The sequence below is a fragment of the Diplotaxodon limnothrissa genome, linkage group LG23, assembly GCF_057381915.1.
Source record: "Diplotaxodon limnothrissa isolate DT_005_m linkage group LG23, D_limnothrissa_male_GT1.1, whole genome shotgun sequence".
Classification (NCBI taxonomy): Eukaryota; Metazoa; Chordata; class Actinopteri; order Cichliformes; family Cichlidae; genus Diplotaxodon; species Diplotaxodon limnothrissa.
In genome coordinates, this window is record NC_140617.1 from 1894515 (window position 1) to 1911561 (window position 17047).

At 42.9% G+C, this 17047-nt stretch overlaps 1 protein-coding gene across 3 annotated transcripts in view; it reads left to right on the plus strand.

The window, feature by feature from the left end:
* Positions 1–17047, plus strand: part of cacna1ea (calcium channel, voltage-dependent, R type, alpha 1E subunit a) — a 105153-nt gene that overhangs the window by 28920 nt on the left and 59186 nt on the right. For all 3 annotated transcript variants that reach the window (XM_085347294.1, XM_085347296.1, XM_085347295.1), the window contains exon 2: positions 9247–9513. In XM_085347294.1, coding sequence (XP_085203420.1) covers positions 9247–9513 — 267 coding nt within the window. The remainder of the gene's footprint in view (positions 1–9246; positions 9514–17047) is intronic.

Below are 17047 nucleotides of genomic sequence, written 5' to 3' on the forward strand. Positions count from 1 at the left end.
GAAATCATACTTGGCAGTACAGTCATATTTATATCAATTAGCTTGTTTTGTGTTTTCTGCAGTTAATTCCAAAACTGTGTGTTATCATTTTGTTATGGTCTCGTATACGTGATGGTCCATCGTGTCCGGGACTGCATGTTGCAACGATGACACAGAGAAACAGTTTAATCAGCTGGTGATAACACAATAAACCTCAGCTTTCTCAATGTTTTCGCATATTTAATATCATTTATTGCCACAGGCAAACACACTGCTGTGTACATAATGTAAAGTACTTTGTAGGTTTTCTACTGTATCAACGTTGATCCTCTTGGAGGGGAGATTCATCGTGTAACTCGGCTCACCTGAGACTAAAAGCTGGTCCATGCTTGTCTCTTCCACAGCACAGATGAAACGCATCCACTCGCTGCTTGCATTGCTGATGCTGCAGACGCCCTCACTTCACTATTTTTTGCGTTAGTTTAATCAGAATATGTTGCATCTAATTGACTTAAATCTTGCGTGCACCCCCAGTTTGTTCGAGTTTTACTTGGGCTCGTGTGATTAGAAGAAGGGAAAGGTTTATAATTATTGGTTCTGTTTGTTTTCTTACTCTAAAGTGCAGAAACAAGTTTACACCAGTACAAGAGGAGGCTGTGGTGGGGAAAAGGGGAAAATTTTAATCAGCCGGTATTCTTTGGAGACATACGCTGAGAGGGAGAGAGCAGTAGCTCCAAATAAATGAAGACAATATCTGACCGTGTTAGAGCGCCAAACAGAGAGTAAAGAGGGATTCATGGCTCTGTGGTCATTAATTTGAAATTAAATGTGATGTTGTGCTGCCTCACTCAGCTAATGTTGAATATATATGGTATTTTTACAAGGAGGCTGCTGTCCACTGTGTGGAGGCGTCCAAGTTTTACTTCAGGCGCCCAAGTTTTACTTGGGCGACCGTGGTTCAGAGAGTTGGGAAGCTCATCTGTAACTGGAAGGTTGCCGGTTCAATCCCCCCAGCTCTCTCTGCCCTGGTCGTCGTGTCCTTGGGCAAGGCACTTTACCCTACCGCCTACTGGTGTTGGCCAGAGGGGCCGATGGCGCGATATGGCAGCCTCGCTTCTGTCCCAGGGCAGCTGTGCCTGCACCAGTGTGTGAATGTGAGAGTGAATGAATAGTGGCCTAGAAAAGCGCTATATAAATGCAATCCATTATTCTGTGACCACAATGCAGAAAACGACCGTTGTTTGATCAAACAGCAACAGATTGTTTGCTTTTTTTTTGGCGCAGCTCCTTCTCCATGTTCTGTGCACCCAACTGTTAAAATAAGTTTGAGTTCCTGCAGCACCTTCAGGTGTGAGCACCTCTATAAAAGCTGAGGATTTTGCAGTTTGCTGGTCTGGAGCATTCAGGTCCCAGCATCTCTCCCCAAGGTCAGACTGTTCAATACTCAACGAAATAAAAAAGAGCTCCATGTCAGACTCAGCCCTCAATGAACATGATAAATGTTAAAATTCACGACAGTACGATTAGAAAAAGACTTAAGAAGTTGAAAACGTCTTCTCTCTATAAAGAACATGACAGCATGGCTTAGCTTTGCAAATTTGTTCTTGAAAAACACCACAAAAGAGGTTTGGCCATAATGTGCAGCAACCAAACACTTCATACCACCTGTCAAGCACGTGGTGGAGGGGTGATGACAGGACTCACAGGACTGGGACACTTAAATGCACTGAGTTGACCATAAACTCCTCTGAATACAAACGTATTTTAGAATCTGCAGACATTTGTGCAACAGATAACGCTTGGGCAAAGTTGGGGAACAGGTGAACGGTCATAAGTCTAGATCTACACTCCCTCTAAGCCGGTGGCAGGACGTTAAATATATAAACTAATAGCTAAAATTCCTCCACAACAATCTAAGCGATAAAGTCGTATCGTAAATAATTACTTCGTTGATCCTTCAAAAGTCATTCTACAAGAATCATAGGGTGTGCTTAGTTTTTGCAGGACTACCTTAAGCCCAGTGACATGACTGCAGGCTTGCATAGCCCAAAAAGGCTCAGCAGAAGGTATTTCTGTGTATAGTTTGAATTATTAATTACAGCAAAAGCTGGAACAGATCCATTTAAAAGTTCACATAATGTTAGGCAGTTTGCAAATTTCATTTTCAAGCAAATTGCAAGCAGCTACAGCGATACATCTTTTGTAGTGTGTGTGTGTGTGTGTGTGTGTGTGTGTGTGTGTGTGTGTGTGTGTGTGTTGCTGGCATGCCCCCGTGACATTTTCATGCTCTGTAACAAACAGCAGGACTACTATAAAGATTTAAAGCACTGAAACGAGCTGATGACGTGTGAGGTGTCATGGCGCTGATGCCTTAATGTGTGACTGCAGGAAGAACAGCTGTGCTATTGTGGTATCTAAACGTTTCTCAAATTTGGCCCAGCCGATATGAATAAGGCCACTTTTGTTTGCATCCCAGGATGTATGATGCTGCATGTGACATCATCATGCAGGGGTTCGCCTAGAGCGGCGAAACCTCCCGAGCAAACTTTATCTCTTCAAAGACCCAAGGCTGTTATGTTCAATCATAGCCGTTGAAAATACTTGGCTGTATGCTGTGGACTGAAGGTTCTGAGGTTTATAAAGGGAAGTGTCTACTTCCAGCAGTGTGATAATGGAGTGGCGTAATGGAGGAGACAAGAAAAACAATTATGAAACTCTGGTGACGTGTTATGATGGGATTGCCTGGATGTGTTTTGGTCTGCTCTGTAATACCTGCACAATTAAAGCTCCTCCCCTGGCTGTCATCAGCTGCGCTCTCCACACTGATGAAACTGTGTTGACAACTCTGACTCACACTCAGATTCCTTATATTACGTTTCTGTCTCTCTCTGTCACACACACACACACACACACACACACACACACACACACACACACACAGTAAATAATGTGTGTTATCTACTGCATTAGCTTCCAGCACTTACACCGCTCCAATTAAAATACTTCTCATTTAAGCAGTGATTAATTCTTCGTTTCTTTTTTCCTCAGTAGAGTTCACATACTCCGCTGTGTTTTGCAATAAAGTGTAACTAAAGATGAAAAAATAGACACCTAAATAATGACCTAGATCATACAACTCATTTATAGGAGTCTAATTTACGAATGATGCACCTCTGCTGACTCCTAGTAAACAAATGGGACCAGGCCTTTCACATTAGACTCTTATTGACTGTCTATTAAATGTATTTTAAAACATTCTTCTGTTGCAAGGCTTTTATGAATCGATTAGCCCACCTTAGCCTGTTTATTTCTTTTCTGATCTGTTGTTGTTTATATGTTTGTTTGTTTTTTTGTTTTAAAATGTCTTTATGGATTTTTTTATTCTATGGAGCATCTCAAAGCTTTGTTAAGTAAACCTCTATTTAAACATGTTTTCTCTATGATTGTACTCTACTATCCTGCATTCAGCAGCAACTTTTTATTTACACCGTGTTGGTGCAGAGTTTTAATTCTTCAACAAGGTGCTGGAGACATTCCTCGGGGATTTTGGTCCATATTGACGATTCAGATTTGTGAGCTGCACGTCCGTGATGCAAATCTCTTGTTCCACAACATCCCACGGGGGTGTTCTAATGGATTGAAATCTGGTAACTATTCAAGAAACCAGTTTTAGATGATCTGAGCTTTGTGATGTGGTGTGTCATCAAAGATCGATATGCTGCGGTCATAAATGCTCAGCGTCAACACACAGATAGGCCGTGCCTTTTTAATTACGCTCGGTTGGTACTAAGAGGCTCAAAGTATGCTAAGAAAGCATTGCTCACAGCATTGGAGTAGAATAGAGATACAATTATGAGATATAGTTAATTGTTTTAATGGCGTTTGGATGGAAGCTTTCTGTAGTGTGCAGGGATGAGCCCTTATTGATCTGTAGCACCTTCCAGACGGCAGCAGATTGAAAAGATGGTGGCCAGCATGAGAAGAGTCCTCGATGATGTTCTGTAGACGTGCTCGAGTGAACGTAGCTGACTGTTGGTGGTCCAGCCATGCTGTCATGTTGTCTGCGATAAATTCTGACCCTACCATCTGGATGTTGCAGCAGAAATCGAGACTCATCAGAGTCTGACTGGGTGTGTCCTTCTGCTGCTGTAGCCCTTCTGCTTTAAGGCTTGATGTGCGTGCAGAGATGCTCTTCTGCATATCTTGGAGTGGTTACTGTTGCCTTCCTCAGAGCGGTCTGTCCATTCTCCTCTGACCTCCAACATCAACAAGGCGCCCAGAGAACTGGATCTTTACTTTCAGATCTGTAAACCCTGGAGATGGTTTTGAATATTTCGCCCAACCAACAACAACTGTGCCACATTCAAGGTCACTTTTCTTTTTCACCTTTCTTCCTCAGTGAGATCTTCTTCTCATTCAGTTTGATCTTCTGAAACGTGTCCAGATGTCTAAATGCACTGAGTTGCTGCCATGTGATTGGCTGATTGGACATTTGTGTTAATGACCAGCTGAACAGATGTATCTAATAAAGTGGCTACTATGTTCTATTTAGTGTTAAAGTTTTAACTTTGAGTTGAGAATCTGGAACATTTCCCAGATATTTTTGCAGAGCACAGACAGTACTGCCTCATGAATGTGTCATCTTCTTACTTCTCTGCTCCAAGTCACCGTGGGACTGAGTTTTTAAAAAATCAGTCTATCAAAACCACAATCTTTGTCATTATTTGTTGAGGAAAAGTTGTAAGGTAGGAAGTTAATCCTTGGGGAATTTTTCCTTTTTTAGATTCAGTTTATTTCTGCATTTGTACGGATGGATACTGTCTGGCTTAACTGGAGCACAGTATCATGAAATTAGTTCATGTTCATGACAGAAAGTGGGTTAAGCAACCTGAATTCAACACATGGGAGCTTTGTGGGAATACGTTGCTGAGCAATGACGGACTAAAAGTGTCAAATGAACATACGTGCATGCACACGTTTGTTCATACGTGTGCTCGGTGAGTAAGTTTCAAAACTGATAGGAGAAGAGAAACAATAATGTTCAGGTTTCAGATAGATGCCTGCCAGGTATCTCCGTTCACACTTCTATTTTTGAACCAAAATCTTTGTTCACATCTCATTCTGTGGCACCAAGTCCCATTACGGGAGCAGAGACTGTCAACCTGCTGCCATGTCCATGTTCCTGATGTAGATTTTCTGCAAGCTACACTCCTATAGACTTTCCAACATTAACAACACGTCTAAAATGCCAAAGTAGGTGCCTGTTGTCTAGAATATTTCCTTTCAGTAATACTGTTATCATGGTAAAGCGTAGGGGGGCAGGTTTGAATCTGCTTTTGTTAATACAGGAAGCAGGAAATTTGGCTTTTACAGATTATTAGTTAAGGTCTCCCATAAACTTCTAAATGAGCCTCTGGCATCCCTGTAAGAAAGATCATTAACGGATTTATGTAATTATTTGGGAAGCCAAAATCGACCCTAAGACTGTGTAGTGGTTTACACATTTGCCCAATGAGTGAAACAGCCCCGCTTTGATCCCGGGAGGAGACACAAATCCCTTTGGGGTTGCATCAGGAAGGGCGTCCGGCGTAAAAAATCTGCCAAGTCAAACATGCGGCGCTGCCTGCTGTGGCGACGCCTTGTGAATAAGGGAGCGGCCAAAAGTAGCTTTTATGAGACTCATTCGTAGCTGCAAAAGAAATTTAATGAAAATCATGAAAACATTTGAAAATCTTTGTACGCTTGGACACATGGACACCGAGTTCGTTTTGAGCTGGCGCATCTGATCAGGGCTTTGCCCACACACTTTATATTAAGCTGCATTTCAAATAATATTTAGAAGTGATGATATTTTATTATCAACGTTTTATTTTTTATTCCTAAACCTTTTACTGATAGATGTAATTACCACGTCCTCCAATATGATGTTTATTTCTCTTTTAACTTCTCCAATATCAAAATAATAATGATCAGAAAATCCCTCCTAGGACTGTTTACCCACAGTCTGGAAAAACTTGGATGATCCAACAGTGAATTTATGTAAATTGACAACTGTGTACTCGAAGAACCATTAAAACAGCCTTTATTACATAAAATGTACATTCATGACTGCAAATGGAAAGTGGACTGGTTCTTATATAGTGCTTCCTACTTTACTTGAGCACTCAAAGCGCTTTGTACCACATTCACCCATCACACCCATTCATACCCTGAGTGCTTTCTACTTAACATTCACACACATTAATTAACATTCACACACCAGGGGATGCATCAGAGATTACTTGGGGTTCAGTATCTTGCCTAAGGATACTTTGGCATGGGGACTGGAGCATCCGGGCATCGAACCACCAAAAGTAGCTTTTGATTTATAGCAACCCCAACTGCCAACTTGATAGCTGATTAGAAAAGATAAACACCAGCCAGATGGATTTTTCGAAATCCAGTCAGAATGCTCTCCAGCAGCTCAAAATCAATGAAATCAATCAAGACCCTCGTTCGTCTTTTGTCCAGAGAAGAAGATTTACTGTTCCTAGGTCAGCACCACCGACCACAAAACAGAAAATGAACCCCACCCAGACCTCGCTGTAGTTCTTGTAGTTTTGCATCATGCCTCATCAGAGCTAAAGGGACCGTTTCATCTGACTTGAGTCAACAAAGTAAGTTTACAGCTAAAAGTTTTTTTCATTAGAGAGAAACTGAACTGAAAGCAACATGTTAAACAAAGAAACTGTAACCTTTTGCTTGCTGTCTTTTCCAGGAAGGAGCCGTCACCCTTCCCTCTAATCATCCCTGCCGCTAACACCTAATTACCTTAATTCACCCCTCACCTCTCAGCTAAGAAATCTGTGACTGCTGCTGCTGCACACTCCGGCAGAAACAATGTAATGGTATCACTCGCTTAGCGGTGCACAGAGGAAGTGGCAGAAGTAGCATTTTTATCAGACAATTAGTTGTTAGAGAGAAATAAAAAAATGGAGCGTAGCTGTTTTTTAATTTCTTTTTCCTCCCCGAATAGTTTTGGCTCATCACTCCGACGGACTGTTACGGGGAAATCCGAGGCGTCTCTTCAGCTTAAATGTCAGATATTTTTGCCTCTTGTGCGTTCTATTTTTAACGCCTATAATGTGTTGGAGCACTAATGACTTGGAAGCCACACACCATTGATCACTGCCTTCGTCATAGCACCATTACAAAAGCCCCATCAGTGCCGGTGTCGTGGTTAACTCTCCCCTGTGGTTCCTCTTTTCTTTGTCTTCTGTTTCCATCATCATCCGTTTACTCTCTCTCTCTCTGTCAGTTAGAAAAATTATCTGATGAAAGCCGGTGGATTTTATTTTTGCATTAACTCCCTCAATTGTGCCATTAGATAAAACCTTTTAAGGCTGAAGTTATACATATGAGTTCATATATTTTTGGGCAGGGACTGTTTAGAGTCTCATTACCAACCCGTCAAAGACGAGGCTGTGTTTATTTGGACATTTGTCCCTATGGTTACAAATCACTAATATGTCAATCCTCTTCTTGGTACTTTGACATTCTTGCCTGTCTGTGCCTATTTTAAAGCTGTAAAAAGCAGTTAACAAATATACATTTTTCAGTAATTTCCTAAATCCAGTGCATAGTGTAGTCTAAGTGGTTCGGGGCTATTTTCAGCTGTAAATTAATTAACATTTAGTGTGATAATGAGCAGCCTATTTAAAGCCCGCTGATGTGTGTGAGACTGATACATGCGGGATTTGCAAAGTAGAAGTGTCCGGCTTTTTTATGATGATGGAAATGTCATCCAGTGCAGTTGCTCATTATTTATTTATCTGTTTGTTTGTTTTTAACAAGGATTAACTTTATAAGCTGACTCTCATTATTGCTTGTTCCACATTAAGGTTTCGTGCGACTATATAAAGATTTTATTCCTTCATTCTGAAAACGTGTCATCATCCTCACACAGCAGCGTGACTCGCCCTCACTACGTGACTCGCAATAGTGGGTTTTGGACCCCCGTAATTAGCCGAAGAAGCTCGCTGCTGTCCTCCTGAGTGTATTTAACAACAGGTGTTTACTCCTCGTCAGATCTGATGCGTGAGCAGCATCCGGGTTGCTCTCCCTGAGGTGTGAACCGAGCAGGGTGAACAACAAAAGTCAAAACAAATATGACAGCGTGGCCTCTGTTCAGATAGAAGCTGACCAGCCGACCTGTATAAGTGATCCGGTGAACATTGGGGTTTTTAAAAGGCTGTTGCGCACATTTTTACTGAAACCATTAATCCGTGTGTGTTATGACTTATGGCTATTTCAAACATTTACCTTTGGAATAAGTCGTTTACAGGCGTTTACCTAATGCTTGATGTGTGGTTAGACATAATCTCTTGGAGATTGAGGCGAATAACTGTTTCCATTATATGCTGACATTATTTATTCCACCCGTGACTGTGTTTTATCTGTCTTTCTTTCCTGTCAGCACCCGATTTGTTAACTATATTCACACCTCGCGAGCTGCATAGGTTGGACAGAGGTTATTAGTGTTGATCCTGTCGCATTAGGAGACACAGTTCACTCCTCCTGCTCTCACACTGCGGGGGAAAGAGGAGACGCTTCCTTTACCTACTACCCTGCTGCAGACGAGGCGGGTTTTTCTTTCCCGTCTCAGAGACAGTCAGCTTATTTTGTTGGCATGGAAAATGTCAAAGTTCTTTTCCCTTCGTGCTCTTAACGCACGCTCTTGGTCGCTCTGCTGGTAGGTGGTCAGCAGAGAAGAGGAGACGGGAGATGTGCTCTGAATTAGTCAGTGGACTGTTGCTAGTTTATTTAAAAATCCATGGATCAACCTGCTCTTCTGCTTTTCGCGCAGGGGACTGAGGATGGCTGAAGACGTGACCTGTTGCAGCTTTTCTTTCAGATTTTAGTGCTTGGATGTAAAACGGAGCAAAATGAATCAGTTTTCTCGGTGTGGCGGATTGTTAAATGAAGACGAGTTGAATTACTTTTTGGGACTTGTGTGTTTTTGCGCAAAGCGACTTATTTGGGGAAATTGACTCGGGGTTTTGTCCGGGCTGCTTACTGGAGCGATTCTGTGATTTTTCTTTTCTAACTTTAAAAGCACCGGTCGCGGTGTTGTTACAAAAAACCCTGACGATGGTCTAAAACTGATCAGGATCTCGCCACCCCGCCGCTGTCACGCCGAGCGCGGTACCGCGCCCTGCTTTCTAGGAGAGTATAACCGCATTTTCTCCCCTTTCTCATCCCACCTCCCGTGTGGTTTGCTTTTAACAGAATGGCCCGTTTCGGAGACGACGTCCCGGGCTTGTTGAGTTCAGGGGATGGAGGGTCAGAGCGCATCCGGAACCGCGATGGCGCTGCCGTGTCTACAGGTGGTATATCTCCAGCTTTCAAGCAGACCAAAGCGCAGCGTGCCCGCACCATGGCCTTGTACAACCCTATTCCGGTCAGGGAGAACTGCTTCACCGTCAACAGGTCGCTCTTCATCTTCGGCGAGGACAACGTGGTCAGGAAGTACGCCAAGAAAATCACTGAGTGGCCATATCCTTTTCAGCTTCACGGTGAAAGCACACTCATCCAGTATCTGCACAGACTCGTGTAAATAAAGTACAGCGGTGAGTAAACTGTTATCCAATTGGTTAAAACAAATTAAGTTTATTTGTGGTTCTACAGTCTCAATACTTTCTCCTCATATTTCCACAAGTTGTGCCCAATTTCACAGAGGGCAGAAGTGCTTCAGTATGTTGCCCTCAGTTTCTCAGTGCAACAGAGACTCAAGTGTAAATTTCAGCACCATGGACAGCACACACGGGACAATATGTAAGAAATTAAGTCTTCACCACATAAACAGGCTCACCTGGTTCTTAGGGTGCAGTAAGGAAAAAAGAGGCAAAGAGCAGGATACAAAACAAGTTAGAATCAGACTTTTTTCAGACTCGTAGGCTTAATTTTGCTATTCTATATAACAAAAATACAAAATGACTGAAGTTCTCGATCAGATTGACAAAGATTATGGCTAAAGCAGCTTCTAGAGGGTGTTAGTGGGTGTCAATGGAAAGTGGATTAGAGGAACATGAAAGTTCATGTCTGTAAATCTTCTCTGTCAACAATAAGCCGTGACGGCCTGCTTTTTCCATCATATCCACTGCCTCAACTCAAACTCAAGCTGACTGTTCAGTTAACCCACAGAAAATCAATTTCAATTTGGTGTTTTTGGTCACTTTTTACAGCAAAATGTTACCCAGGACCTGATTATTACATCTCGCTGTTTCTGAAAGAAACACTGTTATCAGCTTGTTGCTGCTGGCAACAACACACACACACACACACACACACACACACACACACACACACACACACACACACACACACACACACACACACACACACACACAAACTGTCCATTGGTGACATGTTTGTGCTTCTGCAGCACAGCTCACCAGGTGTCCTGGCCAGGTGTGGCCTCTTTACTGACTATTGTTCTGCTCCATTCAACAGCTTCCTGACTGACTAACTGGCCTACTGCTGATTTAAAAAAAACCCAGCAAATAGAATGAGTCCGCTTCTATTGTGGAGTATTGTGTCTATTGTTGTTTTCTCTGGGTTTGCCTCTTTATTGAGTTGATTAAATATAGAAGGAGATTTCAATCAACGCTCGGGGAGGAAAAGCATTATAGCGTGTGCGTTTATTATATTACAGCTTCCGAACCTGCAGGGGCTGGGTTATTACCAATATTGATACTATAACTGCACCGATGAGACACATTTTGTGTTCTGCAGCAAGGAATGAATTGTCTTTAAATAAAAATAAAGCGTGTGCTGTAGTGACCAAAAAGAAAAAAGCAATGATCCAGAATAACCTCCAGGTTAATGTGTCGCGGTGGAGGGAGTGTCTACTTACATATAATGAGCTCTACTGTATCTGATTAACAGACATTTACAGGAATTATATGTAATGATGTCTGATCGTTGTGTCATGTGCATTACAACCAGTCATTAGTCACTGACTCATACTATATTACACTGTTTACTAATATTGTTTTGAAGAGAGTGATGCTGAGCTGACTGATGCTGTGTTCTGGTCAACATCGTATGTGCCTGTTATGATCACTGTTCTGAGTATGAAGGTTCAGGCACAGCAAGAAAGCACAGATAATGCAGAAAGTGCAGTGAAATCTATGAACAAAGTGGTTTCAAAGGAAAGGTTTTACATTTTGGGAGATATTGATGCTTATTTCCTTTCTTCCAAAGACTTGAGATTAGACTGCACTTGTATTAAAGAGTAGCCTAATAGGCCGTTGATTCTGTGGGGTAACCTGGCAACAAATAATAGAATTTGCTGAGATTTTCTTGCTGACTAAACTAAAATGTGGATCAGATACTTTCATACTTATAATAATAATTAATGATGAAAACATTGTTTCTGGGCATTTGCCAGAAAATGGTTGTCAACCAGTGGAGTAGCCTATCAGACAGAAAAGGAGTCGGAGAACTGCCTCGTCCTGTACAAGGACAAGTATCAGCACCTCAAAAGGTCAACAATTAATGTGTTATATGTCTCTTTTCTAATCCACTCAAGTCATGCTTTTACATTATCATGTACTTAACTACTTGTTAGCCAAGAACACTGACTTCCTGGGAGTTAGTCATCTCTATGCAATTGGCAGGAAACCTGCATCTTTTCCAGAAATCATTTTTGTTGTTATTCCAAAAGTTGCAAACTTTAAATAGACCAAGCAAAGCACCTCACAAATGTACTTGGTGCAATGGTTTGCAACTTGTACTGGTCCTCTCAGAGATAGACGTGAACAAATGCACACACATATATGCACAGTCTCTGCAGTACATCAGGTAAAGGTCAGCCTCGTGGTTGGAGCAAAACTTGCTCCTGTCACCTCACCGTAAGAGCTTCTTTTTTTTCTTCTGAGTGCTCAATTAACAGCAGATGATCAATTAAGGAATTATCCAGAAGCTTCCGTGGCTGGGTGTGTAAGGATGGAGCGAGAATGGTGTGTGGGCTTATTAGAGCACATCAGATTGTGTTTTGATGGTTATTTGCGTCCGTGATTTCTTATATGGAGTACAGTCTCTCTTTGGAAGGTGTGGTTCAATGTGCAGTCGATAGAAGCCGACGGAGGCCTGGTCTGATAAGGCAGTTATGATGAATTTGCCCAGGTCCAGAGTTTAGTGTGGCAGGCCTGGTGAGGACTTGCAGCTGCTTCTCCTGTCTGATCCCCACTGGGATACCCCACAGTGGGAAGTTTCCCATTGAGAAGGTACACTTCTAAATAATTGATTGATGGTTTTAATGGTTTGTTTCATCAGTGATGCACACAGAAATAATCATGTGAGAGCTGGTTAGCACACTTTGAGCTTCTAAGTATAAAACGGTGCACATATCCTGCCTTATCAGAGACATTCTGTAGTTTTCGCTATGAAATCTAACTAAGATTTAAAATACAATCGCTAATTTAACCAAGGGGGAGTCAGCTTATGATGAACTGATCTAACTGCATCCTAATAACCTTTACTTACACTTACATGCTGCGCGGTTAGTCTATTTTTTGTCCAATTCAAAAGTCAGATTTTTTTCATATTCAAACTTTTTTAGTGAATGAGAGAAGATTTCTAAAGTGAAAGTCTCTAGCTGTTCACATAACCAGTATACAAAGCAAATATGACATATGTCTCACCCTGCTACAATGTGCTTTATCATAATTTATAGTAAATGTGCGTCTTTATAGCCTAAGAGAGTGGTATAGTGTATATAAGGAAGGGCTGCAGCTGCGAGTTCACAGTTTGAGGGCTAAGCTACTGCATATAAACATAACTGAATGAATTATGTCTGCATTTATTCTCAAGATTGACTGGCGAGCTCTGCAGGCCACTGAAGTATAGAGGCATTGTGAAATTGAACGGAGATTTGACTATGATGCCATTACATCCATCCTTATGACAATAATTCAAGTTTAATAAATATAAATTAAGTTCTCCATAAAGATTATTTCTCAGGCTTAAAGAGAGCTCCAAATGGAGATCACACCAGTAACTTTCTTATGTGTTTACGTATTTAATACTGGCCTCTGCCACAAACACACGGACCTATACACATATGCCACAAATAATTTACAGAGTTCTAATAAAGCCGGCTCAGATGCCTGCGATTCGTTTTGATTTTCACCTCCATGTAATGATAATCACAGCGGCTTGGATCCAATCTGGGCATGAACGTATTCTCAGTTGCACAGGGCACCACACTCTGTCTCCATTTCTATTTTTACACGCATGTTTGAGGAGTCGAGGCACAGTGCCAGTGTCACTGTGACTTGGGATTGCTCACAAGATAGCTTGCGCTAAAGCTGGTAGACGAATCATGATCGACGTCACACATCAGCTGACACCCAGTGAAGCACCGAGGAGGGGGAATGGGTTTGGTTTAGGACTTCTGTTAAATTTGTCCCTACAAGTGAACCAGAGATCCAGCTTTTCACTCTTCCTTGGAGAATGCAAATCAATCCCACATGGATCCAACGTTTCCAAGCAGAACATTGCTAGCTTAGCCTTCTTCCTATAGTGCTTCCTCGTGCCAACACTTCCTCACACATCAGGTAAAATTATGCATCATTTATCAGACAAGGCAACCTTCTTCCATTCATAGGAGGTGGTTTCCATGGTGGATGGGGGTCAATATGGGCAGTCTGATGTGATGTAGCCCCATATATGCAACATTTGAACCAGTATTAAGGTTTTCAGAATTATTCACAAGTAGAAACAAGACGAGAGAGAAACCACGGCTGTGCAATATAACACTAATAAGAGTTTACTATCATCCGTCCGTCCTTCCGTCTCCCACCCACCTCTACCTCCCTGGTGAAATTACCTTCTATAGTAAATGTTTCACATATAGGTATGAAATGTTAAAATACCTATAAAACTAAAACATTTACATTTTCAAAGAGCAGCCTTCACTCACACATCAATGACCCTGTTGATGTAAACTCATGGTCATGCAATACCAAATTGTTTTCAAGCCCAGAGCATGTTATGTTCAAAATGTTACCTGGTTTGACATATTCAATTCATTCACTGTTGTCCACATATCTGAAGTTGGGTGGTAGCAGGATAAGCAGAGTAGTGTCCTCCTTAGAAACACTTTCGAGTACCTGCTGTGGGATCCCAAAGCATTCATAGACCAGTTGAGATATATCATCTCTCCATTGTGTTCAAGGTTTAATTCAATTATATTTTACTTGTATAGCACCAAATCACAACAGCAGTTGCCTCAAATCGCTTTACATTGTAAGGTAAAGACCCTACGATAATATAGAGAAAGCAGAGAAAACCCCAACAATCATATGACTCCCAAGGACCAAGTTCTTGGGCGACAGTGGGAAGGAAAAGCTCCCTTTTAACAGGAAGAAACCTCAGGTAGAACCAGGGAGGGGCGCCATCTTGCCATGACCTGTAGAGGGTGAGGGGAGGAAATCGGGACAAGGATACGCTGTGAGAACCAGAGATTAATAATATCTAATTATTAATATCTTTTTTTTTGTGTGTGTGTCCCGTTTGGATCTTTAGCCATCAGAATTGTTGTCTTAAGGCCAAGAAAGATGCCAGGCAGATTTATTTTACCAAGTGGATCATCATGGCCTTGCCATATTGGTCCATTTGATTGACCTTTATTATAATTATGTATTTATTTTATTTTCAGTTGCTACAAACGGGACAGACATGACTGGGGGATAGGACAGGGAGAAAGAATGAAAGAAAGAGAGGGAGAGAAAGAAAGAAAACCAAAGGGGAGAAGAGACGGTGAGAAGGGGGGAAGAAAGGAAAAAAAAAACACAAACAAAACACCTGGGTCACCTGTATGGAGGAAAAAAACAGAAGAGAAAGCAAACAACAAAGAGCAACATAATAAAAAAAACAGCACCATCACAATAAACTAGCTAGCAGTAGATAACAGTAGATACTAAATATTAAACGATATTGTGCAGCACGCAAGATAGACAGCGCACAATGTGCTTTGAGGCAGCAGCCAAGAAAGCTGTAGTCCGCGTCTGTGAACACCCGTGTGAACACCTGTGTGGATCAGCCTGCTTGCATTCCAAAGGTTTCTCCATGTAACGATCTGCTAGGGAGTGTGGGGAGCCACAGCCCCGTCCTCCAGGGTATGAAGCAGGTATGGAGGAGATCCAGGCCCCAGAGTATAAGGACCCAAGGAGGACCACCAAAGGGGGGGAACCGTGCCACCCTCCTGGGAAGAGCTGAGTAGAGCCCCAAAGGAGAGGTCACCCCGCAGCTACGGAGCAGGGGCAAGAGGGGGTTGCAGTGGCGTGCCCGCGGGCTCTGCCGGCAGCCAGCTGTGCCAGAGAGGACCGAGCTTCAGGCCCAGAGGCCTGAGGGCATCCCACCCCCCGGAAGGAGCCCAGCTGGGCCACAGGCGCCCGGCCCCGCCAATCAGCCACCAGGAGTGAGCCGGTACATACATGAGCGCCCAGCCCCAGACGACAAGGACCACCAACACACCAACGTCTGAGGGCATCAACCACCGGCAGGGAGTGTGGTGAGGGGAGATAGGCCTCCGTACTTTAGAGGGCCTGAGATGTACCCAGAGAGGTTGAGTCTAAGACCCAACCTGACATATAGACACAGACGAACAGGCGCACGCGGACACAGACGTGCATTCCCACCCCATATGCACAACCAAATACTCGGCACTCACCCAATGTGTAGACAGACACAAATAGACACTGCACAGACAGTCGCACTCCCCAAACATACTCTATATCCCAGGTCCAGGTACCCCCGCCCCCAGAGGGGCAAGCCGCACCTAGACCCAGGACATGTAACCCTTCTCTCTGGGGTGGAGGCAAGCGGACCACCTCCTTATCTGCAGTAGCGGGGAGGCCCCGCATCCCAGACCCCTAATTATTAATATCTAACAAGGCCACTTCTTCCATTTGTCCTTTTCGTTGGAGGTGCTTTCCATATTTCAATATGAAAAAAGGTGATTGAAGAAGAAAACTCGCGTCATGCCCCCAGCAGCTTAGGCCTATTGCAGCATCCAGGTCTGCAGCTGGGTCTCCTTCCAGTTGTACACATCCAGAAAACCTTCAACAGGAGGTCCCAGGAGGCGTCCTTTTTATTAGATATTTATAATAAAATGAAAGTTTATAGTACTTACAATAGGACATACACTGGCCAACATTGTTTCATCACACACTAGTAAAATCACAGGACAGAAAACAAAGATCACGCTGACGTAAAATCATGACAAAAGAAGTTTTGTGAAGACTTTCATTTATTTGTGTGTTTGCAGTGATGCCGCCTCACAGATAGTTGAGCTGCCCAGTAACCGTCTCATAGCATTGACTCTTGTCTGCAAGAGGAGCCTGTTGCCGTGGATACCTCTCTTCTTTCTCTTTCTATCTTCATTTTCTCCCCCTCTCTCTCCCCCTCAGTCTCTCTCTTCATCCTGTCTCACCCCTCCTCCAGTTTGCTGCGAGTGTTTCAGGGAATGTGGGGTGTGGCGGCTGCTCAGAGCTTTCAGAGAGCCTAAGGTGATGCTAGTTATTGCAGGGAAGTGAATCAAAAGATACACTTAAAATACAAATACAGACTAGAGCTCGAGATGTTCTTTTGGGCCGTGTTTTCCAGCTCATTTATGGATTTGTTTATCCAAAATCTTCTGGGTCAATCTGTGGTTCAGCCTAGGTTTAAGCTGGCACCCCTGCAGGCTAGTGGGAGTAAGATTGCATTTGCTCTGTTTATTTAACTTCTCATCACTCACATGTCCCAGAGTAACCCTGCTAGCTACAGCTGCCAGCACAACATCGATCTGTCCAGTTTCTTATTTAGCCTCATTCACTCCTCCTCGTCAACCTGTTTTGGAAGCTTCTAACTCTTTATATAACCATCATCTTCTCCTCCACCACTCGGCCCCCTTCATTTAAATTGTCACTTTCTCCTGTTGGATTCTTCCCTGTTGTCTCTGCCTCCTCCTTTCTTCAACTCTCCCTCTCCTCTCTGCAGATTTAAGCTCCCTTCCTTCCTTTCTTCCTCCCTCTGCTGC